The sequence below is a fragment of the Pecten maximus genome, chromosome 8 (assembly GCF_902652985.1).
Source record: "Pecten maximus chromosome 8, xPecMax1.1, whole genome shotgun sequence".
In the NCBI taxonomy this organism is placed as follows: domain Eukaryota; kingdom Metazoa; phylum Mollusca; class Bivalvia; order Pectinida; family Pectinidae; genus Pecten; species Pecten maximus.
Window position 1 is genome coordinate 3894277 of NC_047022.1, and position 21510 is coordinate 3915786.

General features: G+C 34.9%; 1 protein-coding gene across 1 annotated transcript; it reads left to right on the forward strand.

Annotated features, from left to right (window-relative positions):
• The first annotated feature begins 741 nt into the window (after positions 1–741).
• LOC117333327 (fucolectin-1-like) lies at positions 742–9066 on the forward strand. The gene is made up of 6 exons (XM_033892573.1): positions 742–833; positions 1027–1105; positions 3629–3895; positions 6620–6853; positions 7236–7454; positions 7805–9066. Exons 3-6 carry the CDS (start codon positions 3814–3816, stop codon positions 7993–7995), a joined length of 726 nt encoding a protein of 241 aa, XP_033748464.1. The 5' UTR covers positions 742–833; positions 1027–1105; positions 3629–3813; the 3' UTR covers positions 7996–9066.
• Positions 9067–21510: the final 12444 nt, after the last annotated feature.

Sequence of the window (21510 nt, forward strand, 5' to 3'; positions counted from 1 at the left end):
TTTGGTGTAATAATCGGGAATCACCATAATGTGTTTGTTCCCATGATCTGTTTCAGGCAGCTCGCACAAAATGTCGAATGCGCTCCATAGGGAATCCTGCCTCCACGACTTGCATCGCAGCCCTCTTCGTGCGACTGGGTAGTTTCCCTCTACCACATTGCAGGCAGCCAGCTACATAGCGCTTCACATCTGCTTTAATAGAATGACTGCTTAATATTTGCCAATGTCTTTCCCCGACCTAAGAGTCTAGCAGTTATATTGTCGTGCGTGTGCCCTAGAACACGATAGAAGCTTAAAACAAATCATTCGGGTGTTTCCTAGGCTTAGCATGTTTTTTTTGGCTCTCTATCAGTACAGTAAAACTTGTCCTATGGTTGTGCCCGGAGAGAATATCTGTTCTTCTGCTCTGCGATTCATCATATTGTAGTAGTGTCATTATTTTACAATACTGCTTTTTAATTGTTTATATTTATTTTATCTCTACGCGTGCGTGTATACCGGATGTCAGCCGTCCGCGAAATACGTATACCGTACGTATACGTATCATACGCAATGCGACATGGCGTTAGCGCGCGCGGGAAAGTAGCACGTGTGGATGAATGTGAGCCACTGGACGGATGTGACGTATCGTTATGTAAATTGTCTATCTATTATGTATATTGTCCATATATGGTGTTGTCTACATGAATGTTTCGAATGAATGTTGGGTAATTTAGCGAGGTTCTTGTCACTTCTGGACAGAGTGGCCGAAGCGACAGCACCTATATCTATGTTACAGAATTATACCACTATTTGAATCTATATATTGACGATTAGGCCATTCTGAGATTAATGTAAGTACTTGTCTAAATTATATAAGCGTAATATAGTATAGTATTTGTTTAATATATCTCTTAAGCGTTATAAGTTTATTATATTTGAAAGTTTGTCTTTGATTTACATATCGGGCGTGGTCAATTTAGAGAACGAGTTGTTTCAATGCAGCGTTAATATTGTTTTAATATGTGTATTGTTTTATTTAAATAGTACGACTAAATATTGTACGAGTTGGGAAGCAATGACTCCGCGGACTTGGTCCGGGAAAAGCTCTCTTCGCATTAAAGAGGTGGGTATTTTTTATAATGTAATGTATTTTGTAATTATTCATGTAATTGGTAATATATGTACATGTACATGTAGCTATCTTCTATATAAGTTATGGAATGAATAATTAGCTGTAAAGTATATATGTTTAAATAATTTCAACTGATTACGATAAGTTATTAGATTTTCGCGGCTACATTCTGCCGTTCTTAAGGGGATAATCCCCTGAAGAGCGGCAGAATGTAGCCGCGAAAGTACTAGGGAGACAGCAGATCTGTGTTTGGCTTTTTATTTTATTATATATATATATAATGTGCAGGGAAGAGAAAGAGAACGGGTGCAGGGGTCGGGTTGGGGATTACTGGGTGGCATCGGGGTTGGCATCAAAAAAATGCAAGAATGGAACAAACACTGGGTGTTTACCATCCGAGTTCATAATAATTTTTTATAGGAATGGGATAATTTTATATGAAGCATTTTCATTGCAATACAAACCAATGTGCCTATCTACAAAATCAGAATATATAGTAATTCATAGCCTATCAGAGAATTGTACAACATGCACATTGCATAACCTGCTGAGGGGGCCGCGGTGGCCGAGTGGTTAAGGTGCCCGACACTTTATCACTAGGCCTCCACCTCTGGGTTGCGAGTTCGAAACCTACGTGGGGCAGTTGCCAGGTACTGATCGTAGGTCGGTGGTATTTCTCCGGGTACTCCGGCTTTCCTCCACTTCCAAAACCCGGCACGTCCTTAAATGACCCTGGCTGTTAATAGGACGTTAAACAAAAACAAACCAAACAAACCAAACCAGCATAACCTGCTGAATGGTACTACATTAGTACAGTTATTCAATCGTCGCGTTATTTCCTGTTTAATTGTTAAAACGAATATCAATAATTGTAAATCATTCTTGTGGTAATATCATATGCCGTATATGATGCCAAATGTAGCTGATCTTATGAATCAAATTATGTAATTTGTCGCCAAGATTATATTCCAAAATGCTCAATATGTAATTAAACCATGTATAGCCAGGAATTGTCGTTGGACGAAACCTTTGATTATTGACTGATTTACAAAAAAAATGATATAATACACACAGAACATCAACAGAAAATAATTTTTGGGAAAAGAAATGTCCGTTATCAAATTGAACTTAGGTGTTATCCAATGTACCACACGTAAATAACTTAGGTGTTATCCAATGTACCACACGTAAATAACTTAGGTGTTATCCAATGTACCACACGTAAATAACGTGGTTTTTTTTTAAATCACAAACAAAACATCATAAATATATTTAAGTAGAAGTCTATAATATATAAATATAAAATAATGAATGAAATAAATCTACAGAGAAACTTTCGACATCTATTCATTTATTTTGCTTCATACTTTGGAATTTACAAATACCGAAGTGTATAGCTCTGATTTGTTTGGGCCGACAGGCAAGGCATTTGGCTCGCGATATACTGGATACTTCAAAGACATAATTCTGACAAATGAGTCCAATAAATTCATGTTTCCAATAAATACAAACGATGCTTATTACACACATTACATGATAAAAAATGTGGGACACATACTTTCGTTTCAGAAATGATTTCCACCATGAATGTCAATGCATACTCCGCTGATATCATGTATCAGATCAACATACCCGCGCCTATCATCATTCGTTAACTTTTTATATCATTCAATTAATTAGTGGAGTATATGGTACAAGTTTAACTTCCTTAAACCGATCCTGAACGGTAGATGAATACTGGGTCGGTTTAGAGAGGGTTCGATTTTGAGAAGTTACTAATTTTGGTCGACCAGGATCCGATGGAATCCTGTGATAACTGTTGATCGGGTCACGTTTTATATCTTTAAAGCAATTATATATATTGTTGTTGCAGTTAACGAATATATTCAATGCAGAATTTCTATGAAAACAACAACACAACAACAAAACAAAAGCAAAAACAAAAAAGTAAAAGATAAATTAAGTAAAATATATATATGATTATGATAAAGAAAAATATGAATAAGCCCTAATACTGATTGTAAAAATATGCCACCTCATGTATCATTCGAGACTCTCGTCATTGGCACCGATCTGCATCCGGCCTGTCGCTGTATCTATGTCACTGTAGAGCTAGTACCTACTACATTTTATTGTTCCAGCCCTGACAATATATTAAAATATCTATAAACTGTCTCTGTAAACATGCTATCTATCAACTCAGCTATACAGTCTCTACATTTACAGCTAAATAATTAATCGAAATGAAACAAACATGTATATGCTGTCTACGATGAATCACTATTGCTGGGATATTTTTTTGCATCTGGCCTTCTCTACCCCGATAAGGCCTGCACCTGGTGATTAGGGATGAGTTGATGGCTAGGTTTGTACCACGTGTTTGTACCACGTGTTTGTACCATGTGTTCTAAAATGCACTGATTGGTCAAATCTTTAAAGCCACGCCCGATAGCCCAATCTTATAAACTCACTGGTCCTCCGGACTGTGTGGCTTTAAAACATTACTGTTTACAGTCAGTCGTCGAATGGGAAGCAATATCAACAGGCTGTCAGTGAGAACTTCCCACCCAGTGATTTATACTACACATGAGATTTTAATCCATGACTAGCAGCATTATTGGCGATCCTGATGAATGCTGCGGTACTGTATGAGCCTGTGGAATAGAGTTCTCAGAACAGTTTGTCAAATTTAACTGCCAATGATAGTTGTGACAGGTCTATCCGATATGACGTGGATGTTACGGTGGACAGTGTTCTTTGTGTTTTGTTGCTGCTACTCAGGTACAAATTTATTCGATTATGATTTTTTATGTTATCATTTATTATACTTTGCTGACCATCACGATATTATGAACTTAAAATAGGAAACGAAATTGATGACATAACATACATGGAATTGTAAACTTTAGAAGTATAAGTACACATTTTAAACATTTTCCGCAAAGCAGCTGAATTCAATGAAAATCATAATAAAAAAAAATGTCGTACAGTATTTTAATAAATACGTGTTTTTTTATTATTGATCAGAGCTTGATTCAATTAGAAATGAAATTGTTCCTTTTGAGATAAAGATATACCTCCTTGTTTAGAGTATTACAGAAGAATGAAATAACACTTATCTAAATGAGCAGGTACTCCACGTTTTAATAGCAATACAACCGCAAACAAATTATTCGTGGTTTGAATTCCACGTATTATCATTGCCCTGTGCTTTTTTGTGTTTGCATGTTTTTTTTCAAAAACAAATGGCTAACCAGCATAGGCAAGTTAACTATATTGTATTGTTACAATAGGCCTGCACACAGTAACGGATGATATTTTCGCTCGAAATCTCTATTGTTTGTATCTTATAGCCCTATCGGTTTATTGCTGGTATGACACATGCATACATATATATGTGTGCGTGTGTGTAAATACATTGCGATCCAGGTATTCATATCATCTTATAGACGACTTCCACAATGATCATGTCAGGGTTTCGGGCCGGCCATCACTGCGCCATTGAAACGTTCTTTTTAAGCAGCGGTATAAGCTGCGGATATTTCTGGCTAGGCGATTGGGTGCCGTAGATCGTGAGTTCGAGGCCCGGTCAGGGCATGAGTCCAAAAGTTGTCTTCCTTCGTCATTTATTATAAATGAAATCAATCTAATCGCAATTTTAAACGTATCTGAAATGAAAAAGCATGCTTTTGTAAAACTTTTTTTTTTCGCAGTGAAATATAAAGTCTTAAAGCGCGAATGTAAGCTTTTTTTTTCATTCTAGAGGAAAAAAGGCAGTTTTGAAATTTTAACTCATTTTTGAACAATTAGAGCAAAGTTTTGAAATGACAAGGTACTTTTCCTGGAAATATAAAAGTAATTCATTCAGCACTCTTTAAATTAGAGAAACTTCTGAAATATCCATAGTCTGCTTCCTGACAAATACCGGAAATATTAATTACTAGCTATCATGAAACAAGAAATCAAACAGTCTAAATAACTAAGGGAAAGTGAACCTCAATCGCGAGGTCTAAAAAATATTTCACCAACAAATCATAATAAACCCCAAGATTATCTTGCCTCATCCCAGTTGCTCAGGAATCGTGCACAACTGAAAGCCATATACAGACTCAACATCATACATCTTCGTCTTCTAACCTCAGAATGTAATCTGATATGAAATAGGGTAGTGATATTCAATTTGCATGAAGGAGCAAGCCATTCTCTCATATCGCGCCATGTTGGATAGAGTTTGCCCATGTAAGATAGGTATGCAAGATAAATATATCTTACATAGCATTTCACACGCGCGGAGTAATCTGCGTTCAAGGGGGACAAATCTTACAACGTCGTGTGCTTGTGTTTACATCTGACAGTCCTTAGATTTATTATATCGTCGGTGTCGGTTGAAACGTTGGATTTAACTATAAAAATACACACATTCTGAGATAATAATATATCATATCAGCTATAAACAAAAGGGCTACACGATTAAACGATTAGACATTTCATAGTAGACTAGGTATACAGGCCCGTTGTAACAGTTACAGTACAGACCGGCCTACCCTACAGGTTTGTCATTTGCCATTAAAAACATTCAAACACATACAATCACCTGACAATGATAGGAAATCGAATCAAAGCCATATATAAAAAAGAAAATGTCAAACATCATAACCGATGAAATGGTTCCGTTTCCGTCTGCACAGGGGCCTGGATTGTTCACTCTAGGCCTACTGAAATCAGTAATATAACCTGTGTATTTGGAACATTCGGTACAAATGACACCCCTCGATATTCATATAAAGAAATATTATATTTTTAACACAGAGTCTAGGACCTACTATATATTTGTGTAGAGTAACCAGGGAAACTAACTGTTATCCTAGCCTTTCATCGTTACCGATGGACCGACCTTCGTCATTCTATCAAGAAAACTGGTTAAACACATATAATCCTATGTCACAGAAAGGATCGAATACTCGTATCGAGTCACTGTTCGCTAGTTCACACATGAAGTTGCCGAAATCACCGTGAATTTAAAATGACCACCCGAGAAACATCTTCAGTTAGAAAACATAGCAAGCGCATTTTATTTCCTGACGGTAAAAGTGATTGATCATGACACTGATATATTGATATTTGTCAAAATTTGTGAGTTTGTATTCATCATATATGTGATTCCGCAAACGAATCAAATAAGTTGGCCTACATCATCCACAGCCACTGACCTATCAATTGGTCAATGTTACACAGATGTGTTAGGGGTTATTACGTAAACATTTAAAATAATTCCTCGGAACTGGTGGAAGTGTATTTTGGTTTTAACTTTTATATATGTAAGTATTGCTGTTGGCTTATAATGATTTCTCAGTATACACCGAAACTTAATTGCGTTCTCTAAGTTGAGCCAGCAGTATTATAAAGAAACCCAATTACTGTACAGTTATCCATGAAAATTGCTTTTTTAAATTTTCAGATAATATTAATTAGATATTTTCTTGTTTTTTTGTTTTTTTTAATTAGTATCCGGGGATGAATGTAATTTAACCTCCATAGCATTAAACAAACCGGCAACGCAGTCGTCTGTGTCAGTGGATGGAGTTGCAGGAAGGGCTGTGGACGGGGATTTCGATCCCTATTACCACAACATGTCATGTACACACACGGCCGACACAGACAATGAGCCGTGGTGGCAGGTAGACTTAGAAGGTGTCTACAGTATCGACGGTGTCTCTGTTCAGAATAGATTAACCTCTGGTAAGAAATAGAATTAAGTCAAAAAATATTTTCAAAACAATTGCGCAATATTACAAAAATGTCTACTAACATTTATGTTGTAGGTATGTTAATAACTTGTTGTTACATAACATTGTTCAAGGTAAACACATTTCGATTTCTTTTACTTTTTGAGATATAGTATGAATAAACAATTCGATAATATATACTTTATATCACTAGAGACAATATGTCGGGTGAATGATGTGTTAAAAAGCATGCTATTGCCATGTTATGCTCAACGATGAAAATTATATTTTATTGTGCTCAGATAATATTTCAAGTCTTTAAAGATTAAAAAAACAAGGGATTGATTAGAAATTAAACAATGTGTCATTTTTTTATAATTGTTTTTCTTCCATAGCTGAACGACTGAAGGATTTCATTGTGGAAATATCAGAGACGAACGTCATAGGACCCAATGGTCATCTGAAAAATAGCAAGGTTTGCTATAATTACACTGAAGCTCACGTGCCTTCTGCCGAACTAAGGACTCTGGCTTGTCCAACTGGTACTGTTGGCCGCTACCTCAGGATCACAAAGTCATCCCCACTTTTAACCCTATGTGAAGTCGTTGTAGAAGGTACGTACCGAAACTGTTAAAATGACTCATGCTAGATTACTACTTTCATACACAAGTAATATTGATATTGTGAGTTATGCTATACGACACACAATTAAAGACGTGGGAGGGGGAGGGGGTGCATACATGTATATTTAATAATGGCTGCCACAGGTGCTGACTAGGGAATATCTTAATTCCGTAAATGGCAGAATCCATGGCATTCCTTTATTCTTACAGATACACGTTATTTGTACATTAATCATGCGTATTTATAGAATTAATCAAGTTTATCCCGAAATTCACTTTTAAAAAACGCTCTGATTAAATAAATCTAGCAAATAAATCGAGAATGTTTTTATTAAATACAGGAAAACCAGTTTCTTGTCTCGACACTACCTGTCACAAGATGCCAACGATCAGACAACGTGACGACCAATCTATGACGGAAATTGTAATGGAGTTGAAAAAACTGATGTCCGGAACCGGAAGTAAGTGTAACTTCAGGAGGAAATGGATCGATGGAGGATGGTATTGGTCTGTGTGGTTCCCGACTGACTGATTTGATCCGGCACATGACAAAACATTGTACTTAGAGGTTTACAGGAATAACATCGATGACGTCGACAAGGATTAAACGGCAATACTGACAAGTATCACACTGTAACAGCCACAACTTTTACACTGCGATATCGAAAGGATTGAACCGGCAAGGGCGGCAAGGAATACACTGCGATGATGAAAAAATAATAGCACCACGGCGGAAATAGTTATTACGCTATGATAGAGACAAGGATAACACTGTGGCATAGAAAACTGTTATACAGTAACAAGGACATAACTGTGATACAGTAACAAGGATTAACTATTACCGATTAGCAAGGATTAACTGTAACCGATTAACAAGGATTAACTGTAACCGATTAACAAGGATTAACTGTTACCGATTAACAAGGATTAACTGATATCGATTAACAGGGATTAACTGATATCGATTAACAAGGATTAACTGTAACTGATTTACAAGGATTAACTGTAACCGAAAAACAAGGATTAACTATAACTGATTTACAAGGATTAACTGTTACCGAAAAACAAGTATTAACTGTTACCGATTAACAAGGATTAACTGTTGACGAAAAACAAGGATTAACTGATATCGATTAACAAGGATTAACTGTAACCGATTAACAAGGATTAACTGTTACCGCAAAACAACTGCAATTTAACAAAGAAACACTAAATGATGTACAATGTGATATAAAAACAACGGTAAAGATTGAAGGTTTACAAGTCCTACAATAGTACACATCTTTTGTACATTTTGCACTCTATATCAGTGGTACACATTTTATGAACATTTTTGTACCCAATATTATTGGAATATGCATATTTTGTACTCTATACCACTTGTACATACTTCATGTACATTTTGTACTCTATACCATTTGTACACATTTCATGTACATTTTGTACTTTATACCATTTGTACACATTTCATGCACATTTTGTACTCTATACCATTTGTACACATTTATGCTCATTTTGTACTCTATACCATTTGTACACATTTATGTACATTTTGTACTCTATACCATTTGTACACATTTCATGTACATTTTGTACTCTATACCATTTGTACACATTTATGTACATTTTGTACTCTATATCAGTGGTACACTTTTATGTACATTTTGTACTCTATATCAGTGGTACACATTTATGTACATTTTGTACTCTATATCAGTGGTACACATTTATGTACATTTTGTACTCTATATCAGTGGTACACATTTATATACATTTTGTATTCTACATCATTGGTACACATTTATGAACATTTTGTATTCTATATCATTGGCAACACTTTTTATCGTTGGTACACATTTGATATATATTTTCTGCTCTGTATGATTGGTACACATTTCAAGAACATTTTGTACTTTTTATCATTGATATATATTTTCTGCTTCGTATGATTGGTACACATTTTTGTACGATGCTATTGTTTATGATGTCAGCATCCACTCTTTTTCATGTTAGTATAATTGCATACTGATTAGTTTATCTTTTATAGTCTGTAATTCATTTCTATATGTTATCCACGTACAACATTACCAATCTATAGTTCATTTTTATATTTTATCCAGGTACGACACTATCAATCTATAATTTATTTCTTTGTGTTATCCACGTACGTAACAAAGTTCTTGATATCTGTATCGTGAATGGAAATAGTATTGTTTCATGTAATCGACTGACAAAAAAACCCAAACAAAATAAAATAGTGACAACCATATAAATTATAAACCAGCAAAATAAAACAGTGACAACCACATAACATACAAAATAAAACAGTGACAACCACATAACAACATACAAAATAAAACAGTGACAACCACATAATATACAAAATAAAACAGTGACAACCACACAACAACATACAAAATAAAACAGTGACAACCACATAACATACAAAATAAAACAGTGACAACCACATAACAACATACAAAATAAAACAGTGACAACCACACAACAACATACAAAATAAAACAGTGACAACCACATAACAACATACATAATAAAACAGTGACAACCAAATAACAACATACAAAATAAAACAGTGACAACTACATCACAACATACAAAATAAAACAGTGACAACCACATACAAAATAAAACAGTGACAACCACACAACAACATACAAAATAAAACAGTGACAACCACATAACATACAAAATAAAACAGTGACAACCACATAACAACATACAAAATAAAACAGTGACAACCACACAACAACATACAAAATAAAACAGTGACAACCACATAACAACATACATAATAAAACAGTGACAACCAAATAACAACATACAAAATAAAACAGTGACAACTACATCACAACATACAAAATAAAACAGTGACAACCACATACAAAATAAAACAGTGACAACCACACAACAACATACAAAATAAAACAGTGACAACCACATAACATACAAAATAAAACAGTGACAACCACATAACAACATACAAAATAAAACAGTGACAACCACACAACAACATACAAAATAAAACAGTGACAACCACATAACAACATACATAATAAAACAGTGACAACCAAATAACAACATACAAAATAAAACAGTGACAACTACATCACAACATACAAAATAAAACAGTGACAACCACATACAAAATAAAACAGTGACAACTATATAACAACATACAAAATAAAACAGTGACAACAACATAACAACATACAAAATAAAACAGTGACAACTACATCACAACATACAAAATAAAACAGTGACAACCACATACAAAATAAAACAGTGACAACCACATAACAACATACATAATAAAACAGTGACAACCACATAACATACAAAATAAAACAGTGACAACCACATAACAACATACAAAATAAAACAGTGACAACCACACAACAACATACAAAATAAAACAGTGACAAGCACATAACAATATACATAATAAAACAGTGACAACCACATAACAACATACAAAATAAAACAGTGACAACTACATCACAACATACAAAATAAAACAGTGACAACCACATACAAAATAAAACAGTGACAACCACATAACAACATACAAAATAAAACAGTGACAACTACACAACAACATACAAAATAAAACAGTGACAACTACACAACAACATACAAAATAAAACATTGACAACCACATAACAACATACAAAATAAAACAGTGACAACTACATAACAACATACAAAATAAAACAGTGACAACCACACAACAACATACAAAATAAAACATTGACAACCATATAACATACAAAATAAAACACTGACAACCACATAACAACATACAAAATAAAACAGTGACAACCACACAACAACATACAAAATAAAACAGTGACAACCACATAACAACATACCAAATAAAACATTGACAACCACATAACATACAAAATAAAACAGTGACAACCACATAACAACATACAAAATAAAACAGTGACAACCATATAACAACATACAAAATAAAACAGTGACAACCACATAACAACATACCAAATAATACAGTGACAACCAAATAACATACAAAATAAAACAGTGACAACCATATAACAACATACAAAATAAAACAGTGACAACCATATATCAACATACAAAATAAAACAGTGACAACCACATAACAACATACAAAATAAAACAGTGACTACCACATAACATACAAAATAAAACACTGACAACCACATAACAACATACAAAATAAAACAGTGACAACTACATCACAACATACAAAATAATACAGTGACAACCAAATAACATACATAATAAAACAGTGACAACCATATATCAACATACAAAATAAAACAGTTACAACCACATAACAACATACATAATAAAACAGTGACTACCACATAATATACAAAATAAAACAGTAACAACCATATAACAACATACAAAATAAGACAGTGACAACCACATAACAACATACAAAATAAAACAGTGACAACCACATAACAACATCCAAAATAAAACAGTGACAACTACATCACAACATACAAAATAAAACAGTGACAACCACATACAATATAAAACAGCCAACAACAAACAAATAAAACAGTTACAACCACATAACAACATACAAATTAAAACAGTGACAACCAGCAAACAACCAACAAATAAGACAGTGACAACCACACAACAACATACAAAATAAAACAGTGAAAACCACATAACAACATACAAAATAAAACAGTGACAACCACATAACAACATCCAAAATAAAACAGTGACAACTACATCACAACATACAAAATAAAACAGTGACAACCACATACAATATAAAACAGCCAACAACAAACAAATAAAACAGTTACAACCACATAACAACATACAAATTAAAACAGTGACAACCAGCAAACAACCAACAAATAAGACAGTGACAACCACACAACAACATACAAAATAAAACAGTGAAAACCACACAACATACAAAATAAAACAGTGACTACCACATAATATACAAAATAAAACAGTGACAACCATATAACAACATACAAAATAAAACAGTGACAACTACATCACAATATACAAAATAAAACAGTGACAACCACATAACAACATACAAAATAAAACAGTGACAACCACATAACAACATACAAAATAAAACAGTGACAACCACATAACAACATACAAAATAAAACAGTGACAACCACATAACAACATACAAAATAAAACAGTGAGAACCACACAACAACATACAAAATAAAACAGTGACAACCACATATCAACATACAAAATAAAACAGAGATAACCACATAACAACATACAAAATAAAACAATGACAACCACATACAAAATAAAACAGTGACAACAACATACAAAATATAACAAGCAACAAATAAAACAGTGACAACCAGCCAACAACCAACAAATAAGACAGTGACAACCATATAACAACATACAAGATAAAACAGTGACTACCACATAACAGCATACAAAATAAAACAGTGACAACTACATCACAACATACAAAATAAAACAGTGACAACCACATACAAAATAAAACAGTGACAACTACATCACAACATACAAAATAAAACAGTGACAACCACATACAAAATAAAACAGTGACAACAACATACAATATAAAACAGCCAACAACCAACAAATAAAACAGTTACAACCACATAACAACATACAAATTAAAACAGTGACAACCAGCCAACAACAAACAAATAAGACAGTGACAACCAGCCAATAACTAACAATGAAAACAATGACAACCAGCCAATTACAATGTTATGGTGTATTGTTGAAGGGATGGATCACGCAGAAGATTGGAGACGCTTTATTCGAGTCAAACGTGTTCGAAACATCTGTGCTGAGTTTACAGAGATCGAAACCTTCTATTCCCTCAACGGTTCTTTTCAGACATACATTTCTTGCCCAAAGCACACGTGTAATATACTTTTGTTAAGTATTGTTTTCCGTCCCTTCAACAACAATGCTCATTTAAAGGACGACCTACCCCTATATACGAGATGCATGTGTGTGTTAAATATATACTTGTTTTAGGAGGAGGCTAATATATATTCGTCTTTGCCTCCTTGCCCAAGAATTGCTCTTCTGCTTAGTTTGCTTTTATCATTGTGAATATTGAAATATCGAATAAAAATGTCGAACAAAAAACGGAAGTTATGTCCCTTTGTACCACGTGAAAATGAGAACTATGGGTTACTTATCATACATATTAATCTAAAGGTGCTTCAACGGTCTATATTTTACATTTATATATAGTTGATACTAGCTACTTTTACGCAGCCATTTGTCGCATACATAACATAGAAAAACATAAATAAATGGCAGGCTCTTCCTTCTTACGAACACACGATCTGGGTCAAGACATTCAGTCTAAAATGGACACACAGTCATAAATACACGATCATATTTCAGTAGACATGATTGGTGGGATCCAGTAACAGTAAAAACACGTTCATTCTTACACTATTGCAAATTCCAAAAGGCAAATAACGTATATGGTCATTTCCACAGTTTTATGAACGCCTTATTGATTAAATACTATGAACTTTTTGAAATTATTTGGCAGAACTAAAATGAAATTATTAAAATGTCTAAAGACATTTCTTTGATTATATAACAGCGGAAAACGAAACGCAAATTTACTTCCGATAGTTATTCATTTGATGATGTGTAAATTGTGTGGATCTCACGAAAACATTTGTTTTACTGAATACATTTTGATGATTTTGTTGTCAAATCACCAACGGTGTTTGCGTGAATACTTTTGAAACAAGGATAGTCCCTTCGCCGTTTCCTGGTCCAAATCCGGAGCGTTTCTGCCCACCCCTGGCAACAGTCGGTGCACTAACTCTCAATTACATTGCCCCCATCAAAGTGTTTATTTTTATCAATCAGCTCCTGTATAAGGGTCTGCGTGAGTTGAGCGACCTTTTCATGTGACGTTAACGTGCTTCCCAACACCCCTGTCTAGTTCGTCCCACAAATACTCGATTGGGGATAATTCCGGACGGCATTGTAGCCAATCAACAACTGGAACGTTGTTTTGAGCCAGAAAGTCACGACAAACACCAACAACATGGGGCCTCGCGGTGTCCTGCTTCAACGTAAGAATACTTTGTGTTCTGCCATAAACTACAGACAACTAACTAAGATCCAATCTCTTTATTGAGCCCGTAAAACTACAACAAACAAATCAAACATACCTCAATACAAGGCTACTAAGATTACAGTATACAATGGATCATAATCAAACTCAATATGGAATTCAGATAAGCTAGAATTGTTCGCTAGTGATATGACTAGAAATATCAGCAATAATGCATGAATGCACATTATGGTCAATTAACATTTCACCAATTTGATAAGAAACACATAAACCTCTACACATTAAGAGAAATGATAATTTCTATAGTTTTGACAAATTCAGAATTGGGTTATCTCCCTTACTTAAAGTGATACAATACTTGAAAGGTTCAAAATAGTCTTAGACAATAATTTAATTTTGCATGAAACACGCATTTTCATTGGCTGAAATAATTTTGTTATACCTCCATAACAAAATGTTTGACGTTATGAAATGTAACGTCATTTTTGATTGGCTGATGACGTTGCGTAATAATTTATCATAGAAAAGAGTTCACCAAAGAAAGTGAAATATCTTGGTGTGTATAAGACGAAATTAAATTATAAGAATTAGCATTAATTATTTTTTCTGTTATACAGTCATAGCATAAAAAAAACTGCAGTGTACTCTCTTCATAAACCGCTTGGCGGTTTATTTAGAGTACACTCCAGTTTTTTTATGTTATGACTGTATAACAGAAAAAATAATTGATGTTAATCCTTAAGTAACACTTGTTTCTCATGAAAATATTATCATTTCTTATGTGACACAAGTATCCTTGCTATTTAACAAACTATACAATGTTAGTTACACTTACATCCTGATGATCTCTGTAAAGATGACCATGTACAATGACAGGAATTACCTATAGCATAACAGTATTCCCAGCTGTAAATAAACATACAAGAATGTGTAAGTTGATAGGACTCGACTCACACAAATAGACCTATAATGGGCATGCATCATGACTTGATTAATTATTCTGTATAGTTAGACTGTAACGCTTTGATCTGAGAATATACATGACGAGAAATCTGTGACATGATTAGGACATTTCGGTACAAAATACAACATATGGACGAAATGACTTCCAAGCCATAACAACTGTTGCACTAAACTTTTCATCAACGCATTTTCAACATTCCTGAATCTTTGCACTTAAAATTGACATATAACCAAATCAATCAATTTATCAAACATATAAACAAATCAATCTGTCATTGAACCACTTACTTTGGGACTTATATTCGACATTTTGACAAGCAGAGCACGCAGCGTGCTTTTCCGCGGCCCATGGCGAAAGCATTGGACTGAGACCACAATTATGTACTTCCGGGTTCAGGCCCAACGAATGAAGTCCCCTCAAAAATGTATGTATGTCAGGAAAACAAATAAAATGCCTCTTTGAACTTGATTTCTGTTGATGAATTTAATGTGGATTTATAGTAGAGACGTCAATCTAGGTTTTGTGATGTAAAATAACAATATTGATCATTTATTATGTGCTCCAGGACCCTGTGTGATGAGTCCTGATTTGACCTCTACCCCTGACCCAGATGTATATAATCCACGTTGGTGACACATTTTGACAGCTACATTTGTATCTCCAGAAAATGCCCAAACATGCTGGGTTGGAACATTTATATTTTGCTTCTCAGATGTTGGTCTTGGCCAGGTGAGATGGAAAGCTGCATATGAGATTTTGGGAATTTATTATGAATTTTAATGTTACAATGAAACATATAGCGAAGTTAATTGTGGTCTCGGTCCTAATATTGGAATGAAACCGATAGGGGAGGTAACTCCCGATTCACCTCATAAATAGTATAGGTATCATGCACCAATGGTGCAGTACACTTTGATGGGTAAGATGCATGGAAAACGTGCGGTTTGAAGACCTGGACCCGATACCTTACTAAGATCGATAACCATGGGAGGGGTTTCACGCCCTGAGATATCTCTTCCCATACAATAACAGACCCTCCCCCAAATCTGTCGCTTTCCGTTACACATATTATCGAAATAGAGTAGATATTTTATATTTAAAAAAAAACTGAGTGAATATAATATGCTTTGTCCACAATTTATAGGAGCACAAATCGCGTAGTGTATTGGTGCACAGTCGATCTAAAATCACGTGACAGAGGTGATTGTAAGAAACTCCTTTTGTAGTAGGAAAGGGAGGTGTGTATCTGGTCGCGAAAAGCTAGAGTTCTGGGAAAATTGCTGGACTTGAAAGGCAAGATTCGTATAAAAACGCCGGCTTAACGCGCTGTTCCCGTATTGCTGGTGTCAGGAGTGTAGACAGAATGGAAGCATCAGAGGACGACTCTATTTCTGTAACTTTGATGAACTGGGAATAATTCTGGATATGTTTTTAGAAAATATTTAAGTACTTGATTAGTTAAGAAGATTTCCTATGGTTGAAAAAGGAATATATTATATTTTATTTCAGCTTTGCTCGGAAATTTTCGTATGACCAACTTGTTCTTTTCATCTTAACCCCAGGTCAGACATGCATTAGATAACGTACTGTAGCTGAACGTGCATGCTTTGAAATAACGCTTAGCAAGTTGAACAACGTTAACTTGTAAGAGTAACGTGCCTTTATTTTGAAAGTAAAATTAGCAGGTGGGGTAAGAAATAGTGTATATAGTTTATGATTATACATTGATTGGTTAAAGAAGATATTTTACCGGTATTTGTGATTATTGGTAGAATAACATGTTTAATATACACATTTTTGTACCCACAATACACTACGCGATATGCATGCCTATGATTAAGGGCCTAATCGTATATTCTGAATCAGACATCGATGCCATTCTTACAAGTGCGGACACAAAAGAAAGCACTAGTTCTTAAATTAACCGTTTACGACTAGTCCGTCTGATAGGACTTAAATTGGTGTCCCGTGTGAGAATATATAACTTGCACGATAAAGATATATCGGCGGTGTTTTGGTGTGATAACGCCGGCCTAAATGATTGGGTATTTTAGGCCGGTATTTGATATTTCGAAATATTTAGTAGGTGTTTAGATGACGTCAAAAACCTTGATAAACAAAATTCACAGGTTGGGTATTCTCTCTTCTTCCTTCATCTTCGCTAGGCGACGCGTAACTGCTACTAAACAGTGCTAGGTTAGGACCCATTCGAATCTGGGAGTCGCTTTCAAAAATAATCACACCATCAATTAGACAGGCGACTCTCTTCCACCCCACTTTCCTGTTTAATTCTATACTTTTCCCAATCTACTCAATTTTCTATTCTATTCTCGTCCGCTGAAAGACCACAAGGCTGTAATAGCGGACTGAAAAAAGCCCCGTTAAATAGATAAATTAATATATTCTGAATAAAGTTATTTCATATTTAAATAACTGAACGAAAATTGTGATACTCTGGGGGCCGCGGTGGCCGAGTGGTTAAGGTGTCCCGACACTTTATCACTAGCCCTCCACCTCTGGGTTGCGGATTCGAAACCTACGTGGGGTAGTTGCCAGGTACTGACTGTAGGCCGGTGGTTTTTCTCCGGGTACTCCGGCTTTCCTCCACCTCCAAACCTGGCACGCCCTTAAATGACCCTGGCTGTTAATAGGACGTTAAACAAAAACAAACCAAACCAAAGTGATACTCTGTTTCAGGTTCAATAATTTTGTTTTATTTTCAAAGAGATACAGATACAAGAATGTCCTCATACATAAGGGCTAACATTCTCCATGCTTCTTTTCTCCTACTGCATTAAGTTTATTCCTGTGTGTTGTTTAAACACCGATGTGAATTGGACACTAAGGCCTTTACAAAGTCTAAAATTGTCTATTTATCTGTTTTTTCAATGTTTGATTTCGTTTGATTTCGTTTGATTTCGTTTCGTTTCGTTTTGGTTTGCTTTTGTTTCGTACTTTACAGGTACCCTCGTCAAAGCCCTATTAGAACGATGAGCTGAAGTGTAAATGGAGCTCTGTAGTCGAAAAGGACGTTCGTGGCTTTGATATGGGGATAGCCAAAAGTCTCCAAAACGTCATCTGAAGCAACTATTCTGTATAGAACGTAAGAAATTCAACAATTTACACCGGAGGATCAAACGATAGTTTCAGGCACAACAAGTAAATGAATTACACAATAAACTAGGCCAATCTAATTCAAGAGATTTCTGGTAGGACATCGGGAAAATAGGAATAGCTAATGAAAGGTCTACGCATATACCTCTTCAAGTTAAAGATGACGTTGGAAATGTCAATATTGATACGAGCCATGTTCTCGAACGTTGGCGATCAGATTACGAGAGTGTGTAAGGTACAAACGACGTCGAAGCCACAGCGTACGACGACGATCACTTTAACATGATTAAAGGGTGTGTAGCAAAAACACAGTGCCATTAAACATGGCTTGATTGAAGAACTGAATACTTCGGAGCTGAGTATTGACATCGACGGCATCAGTCTTTGTTGTCTCTTTTATGACGACATTGTGTTGATGATGTCATCAGAAGACCGACTCCGATCCTGGTCGAACTACAGATGATCGAGATGACGCTCTGTAATTCTAATGGTACTGCACCATGTTATCTATTAACTGACAAGCTGCCAATGACCACTGTTAAATCGTTTGAAGTTGGTTATTTTAATGAATATGTATTTACACAATGTAATTGTTACTCTGCTTTGACATTAAGTATTCCACCATATCTAAGGTAGAATGATCTTACGAGGCTAAAAGAAATGAGACTAACCCTATATTTGAAAATAAATTTCTATCTCTCCTTTTATTGAAAGTGTTGTCGATCAGCTTATTGACTCAAAGGAAAGAAAAACGTTGGTTCGATGATAATTGTAGAATGCTATATATAAAAAGGTATTATCGTCATTTAACGGGGAGAGGTCTTTTACAAACAGAGTTAATCTCTTCCAAGCTAAGAACAAATATAAAACATTTAGGAGGAAATTGAAGCGAGATTATTTGAGAATGGAAAGTAACATGGTCGATTTATTTAAATGAAATACTCTAAGTGAAAGACTTGTGATTTATCATTGGCGGATTTCTTTCCAATATTTCAACAGCAAAGATTGTGTATCGAATAGGATATATTTGAAAAACAGAAATATTAAATGTGTATATCTTGAGCTAGACGTACATTTTAGTCTTTAGAGATCATTGTTGTTATTAAGGAATTATATAAAAGCAAATCTGCAGGTAATGATATGATTATGATCAAAACATTTATAGCATATTTTCCAGGGACAGTGTAACTTTACATAAGAACTACGTCAGTACTTACAGGGTAATAACATTAATGGGTTAGATCGCTTACTTCGTTGTTAAGTAAACTTTGTTACAATGGCGTGCATTAGAGAACATTGTTACAGATGCTCATTTGGTTTCAAATCTGGGCTTGGAACATGGGATGCTATTTTTGCGTTGTATATATTAATTATCATTTCACTAGATCAAAACAAGACTCTACTACGTATTAGTAGACTATAGTCAGGCTTTTGACAGCGTAACTCATCAGAATTTATGGCACACACTTTGGAAAAGCAACGTAGAATGTTAAATGTTATTCGATCAGTTTATAATAATGTACGTTCATGTGTGAAATTACGTGGTAAACTATCAACCATGATTGATGTATACATGTCGGTTGTCTAGTCTAGTCAACCTAAGTAAAATATCGAAATACACAAAAATATTTGGCAAAAATGTAAACCAACAATTCATGAACAAATCTACCTGCATTTAAAGACTTGATTACATACCTTAAACTCTTAACTTACCAGCAAAGAACGATTGAGGTACCCAGCTCAAAAACAGGTGAACGAGATGAAACGGTCTACCCGGATATGCGCACGCATCCTTGCTGCATCCTCAACCCTGAACCGAGAGTTATCTCGCTTGACGCAGTACCCGTACCCAACATTTGATAGACATAAATTGATATCCTAACATATTTCTAAAATACCTAGACTTCTTTACATCAGCTTGTACAGGCGGTTCCAGGAATTGATGTGCTGATGGTGCACAGATTAAAAATAAACAAATCAGGATGAGGAAAATTTGCTATAGTGTTGTGGGGGTGTGGGGGGTTACTCGTAATCTTTGCTGCTTGAGGTGTTAAATTCATAAAAGAAATCCACGCTGCATTACGTTTACCGCCATTTATTAACCGGAAAACAACAAGTCAACTCTAAACATACAAACAAAAGGACCCGGACGCTGGGTCAAATATCCGGAATTTGACTAAATTAATCAGACACTACCTGACCAGTCATATGGGTGTATACAACATCCCCGCCCCCAGGGGAAATATATACAGTGGAACCTCTATAAACCGAACATGCATGGGAGATGTATATATATATATATTTAAATACTGTTCATTGAGTGTATGATTAATTTGAAAAAAGTTCAAACAAATCAGAATATTGCAATACATCAGAATGGGATAATTCTCTTAAAAAAAATACATGCCTCATGAAGATCAGCAGTTACAATAAATCTTAATTCTAAGAGACCAATTAACTCACATGAGTATGATACATTGGTAGTGGGTTGTATACACAAGATCGATGCAATGTAAATGACAGATTATGTTCCACAACGGACAAACCAGGTTATAATAGATATATGTAATGTAAAGTTACAAAATACTGACAAAAGAAAAAGTATATATGTTACCACATACATCACTAACAATCACCTGTGCACTAGGTAGTTACAATCACACATTCGCCCGTAACACATAATGTATCAAATTGATCAGAATTTTTGATATATTGATGAATGAAACCATTACATTCTATTGCTGGCAATCTAAGTCATTCCATACAAGATCATTTCTACAAAATCACTACAGAAGGAATCATAGATCATGAATCAATACTGTGAAAAATTGCAAAATCCCCACAGCCGGGTATCAAGT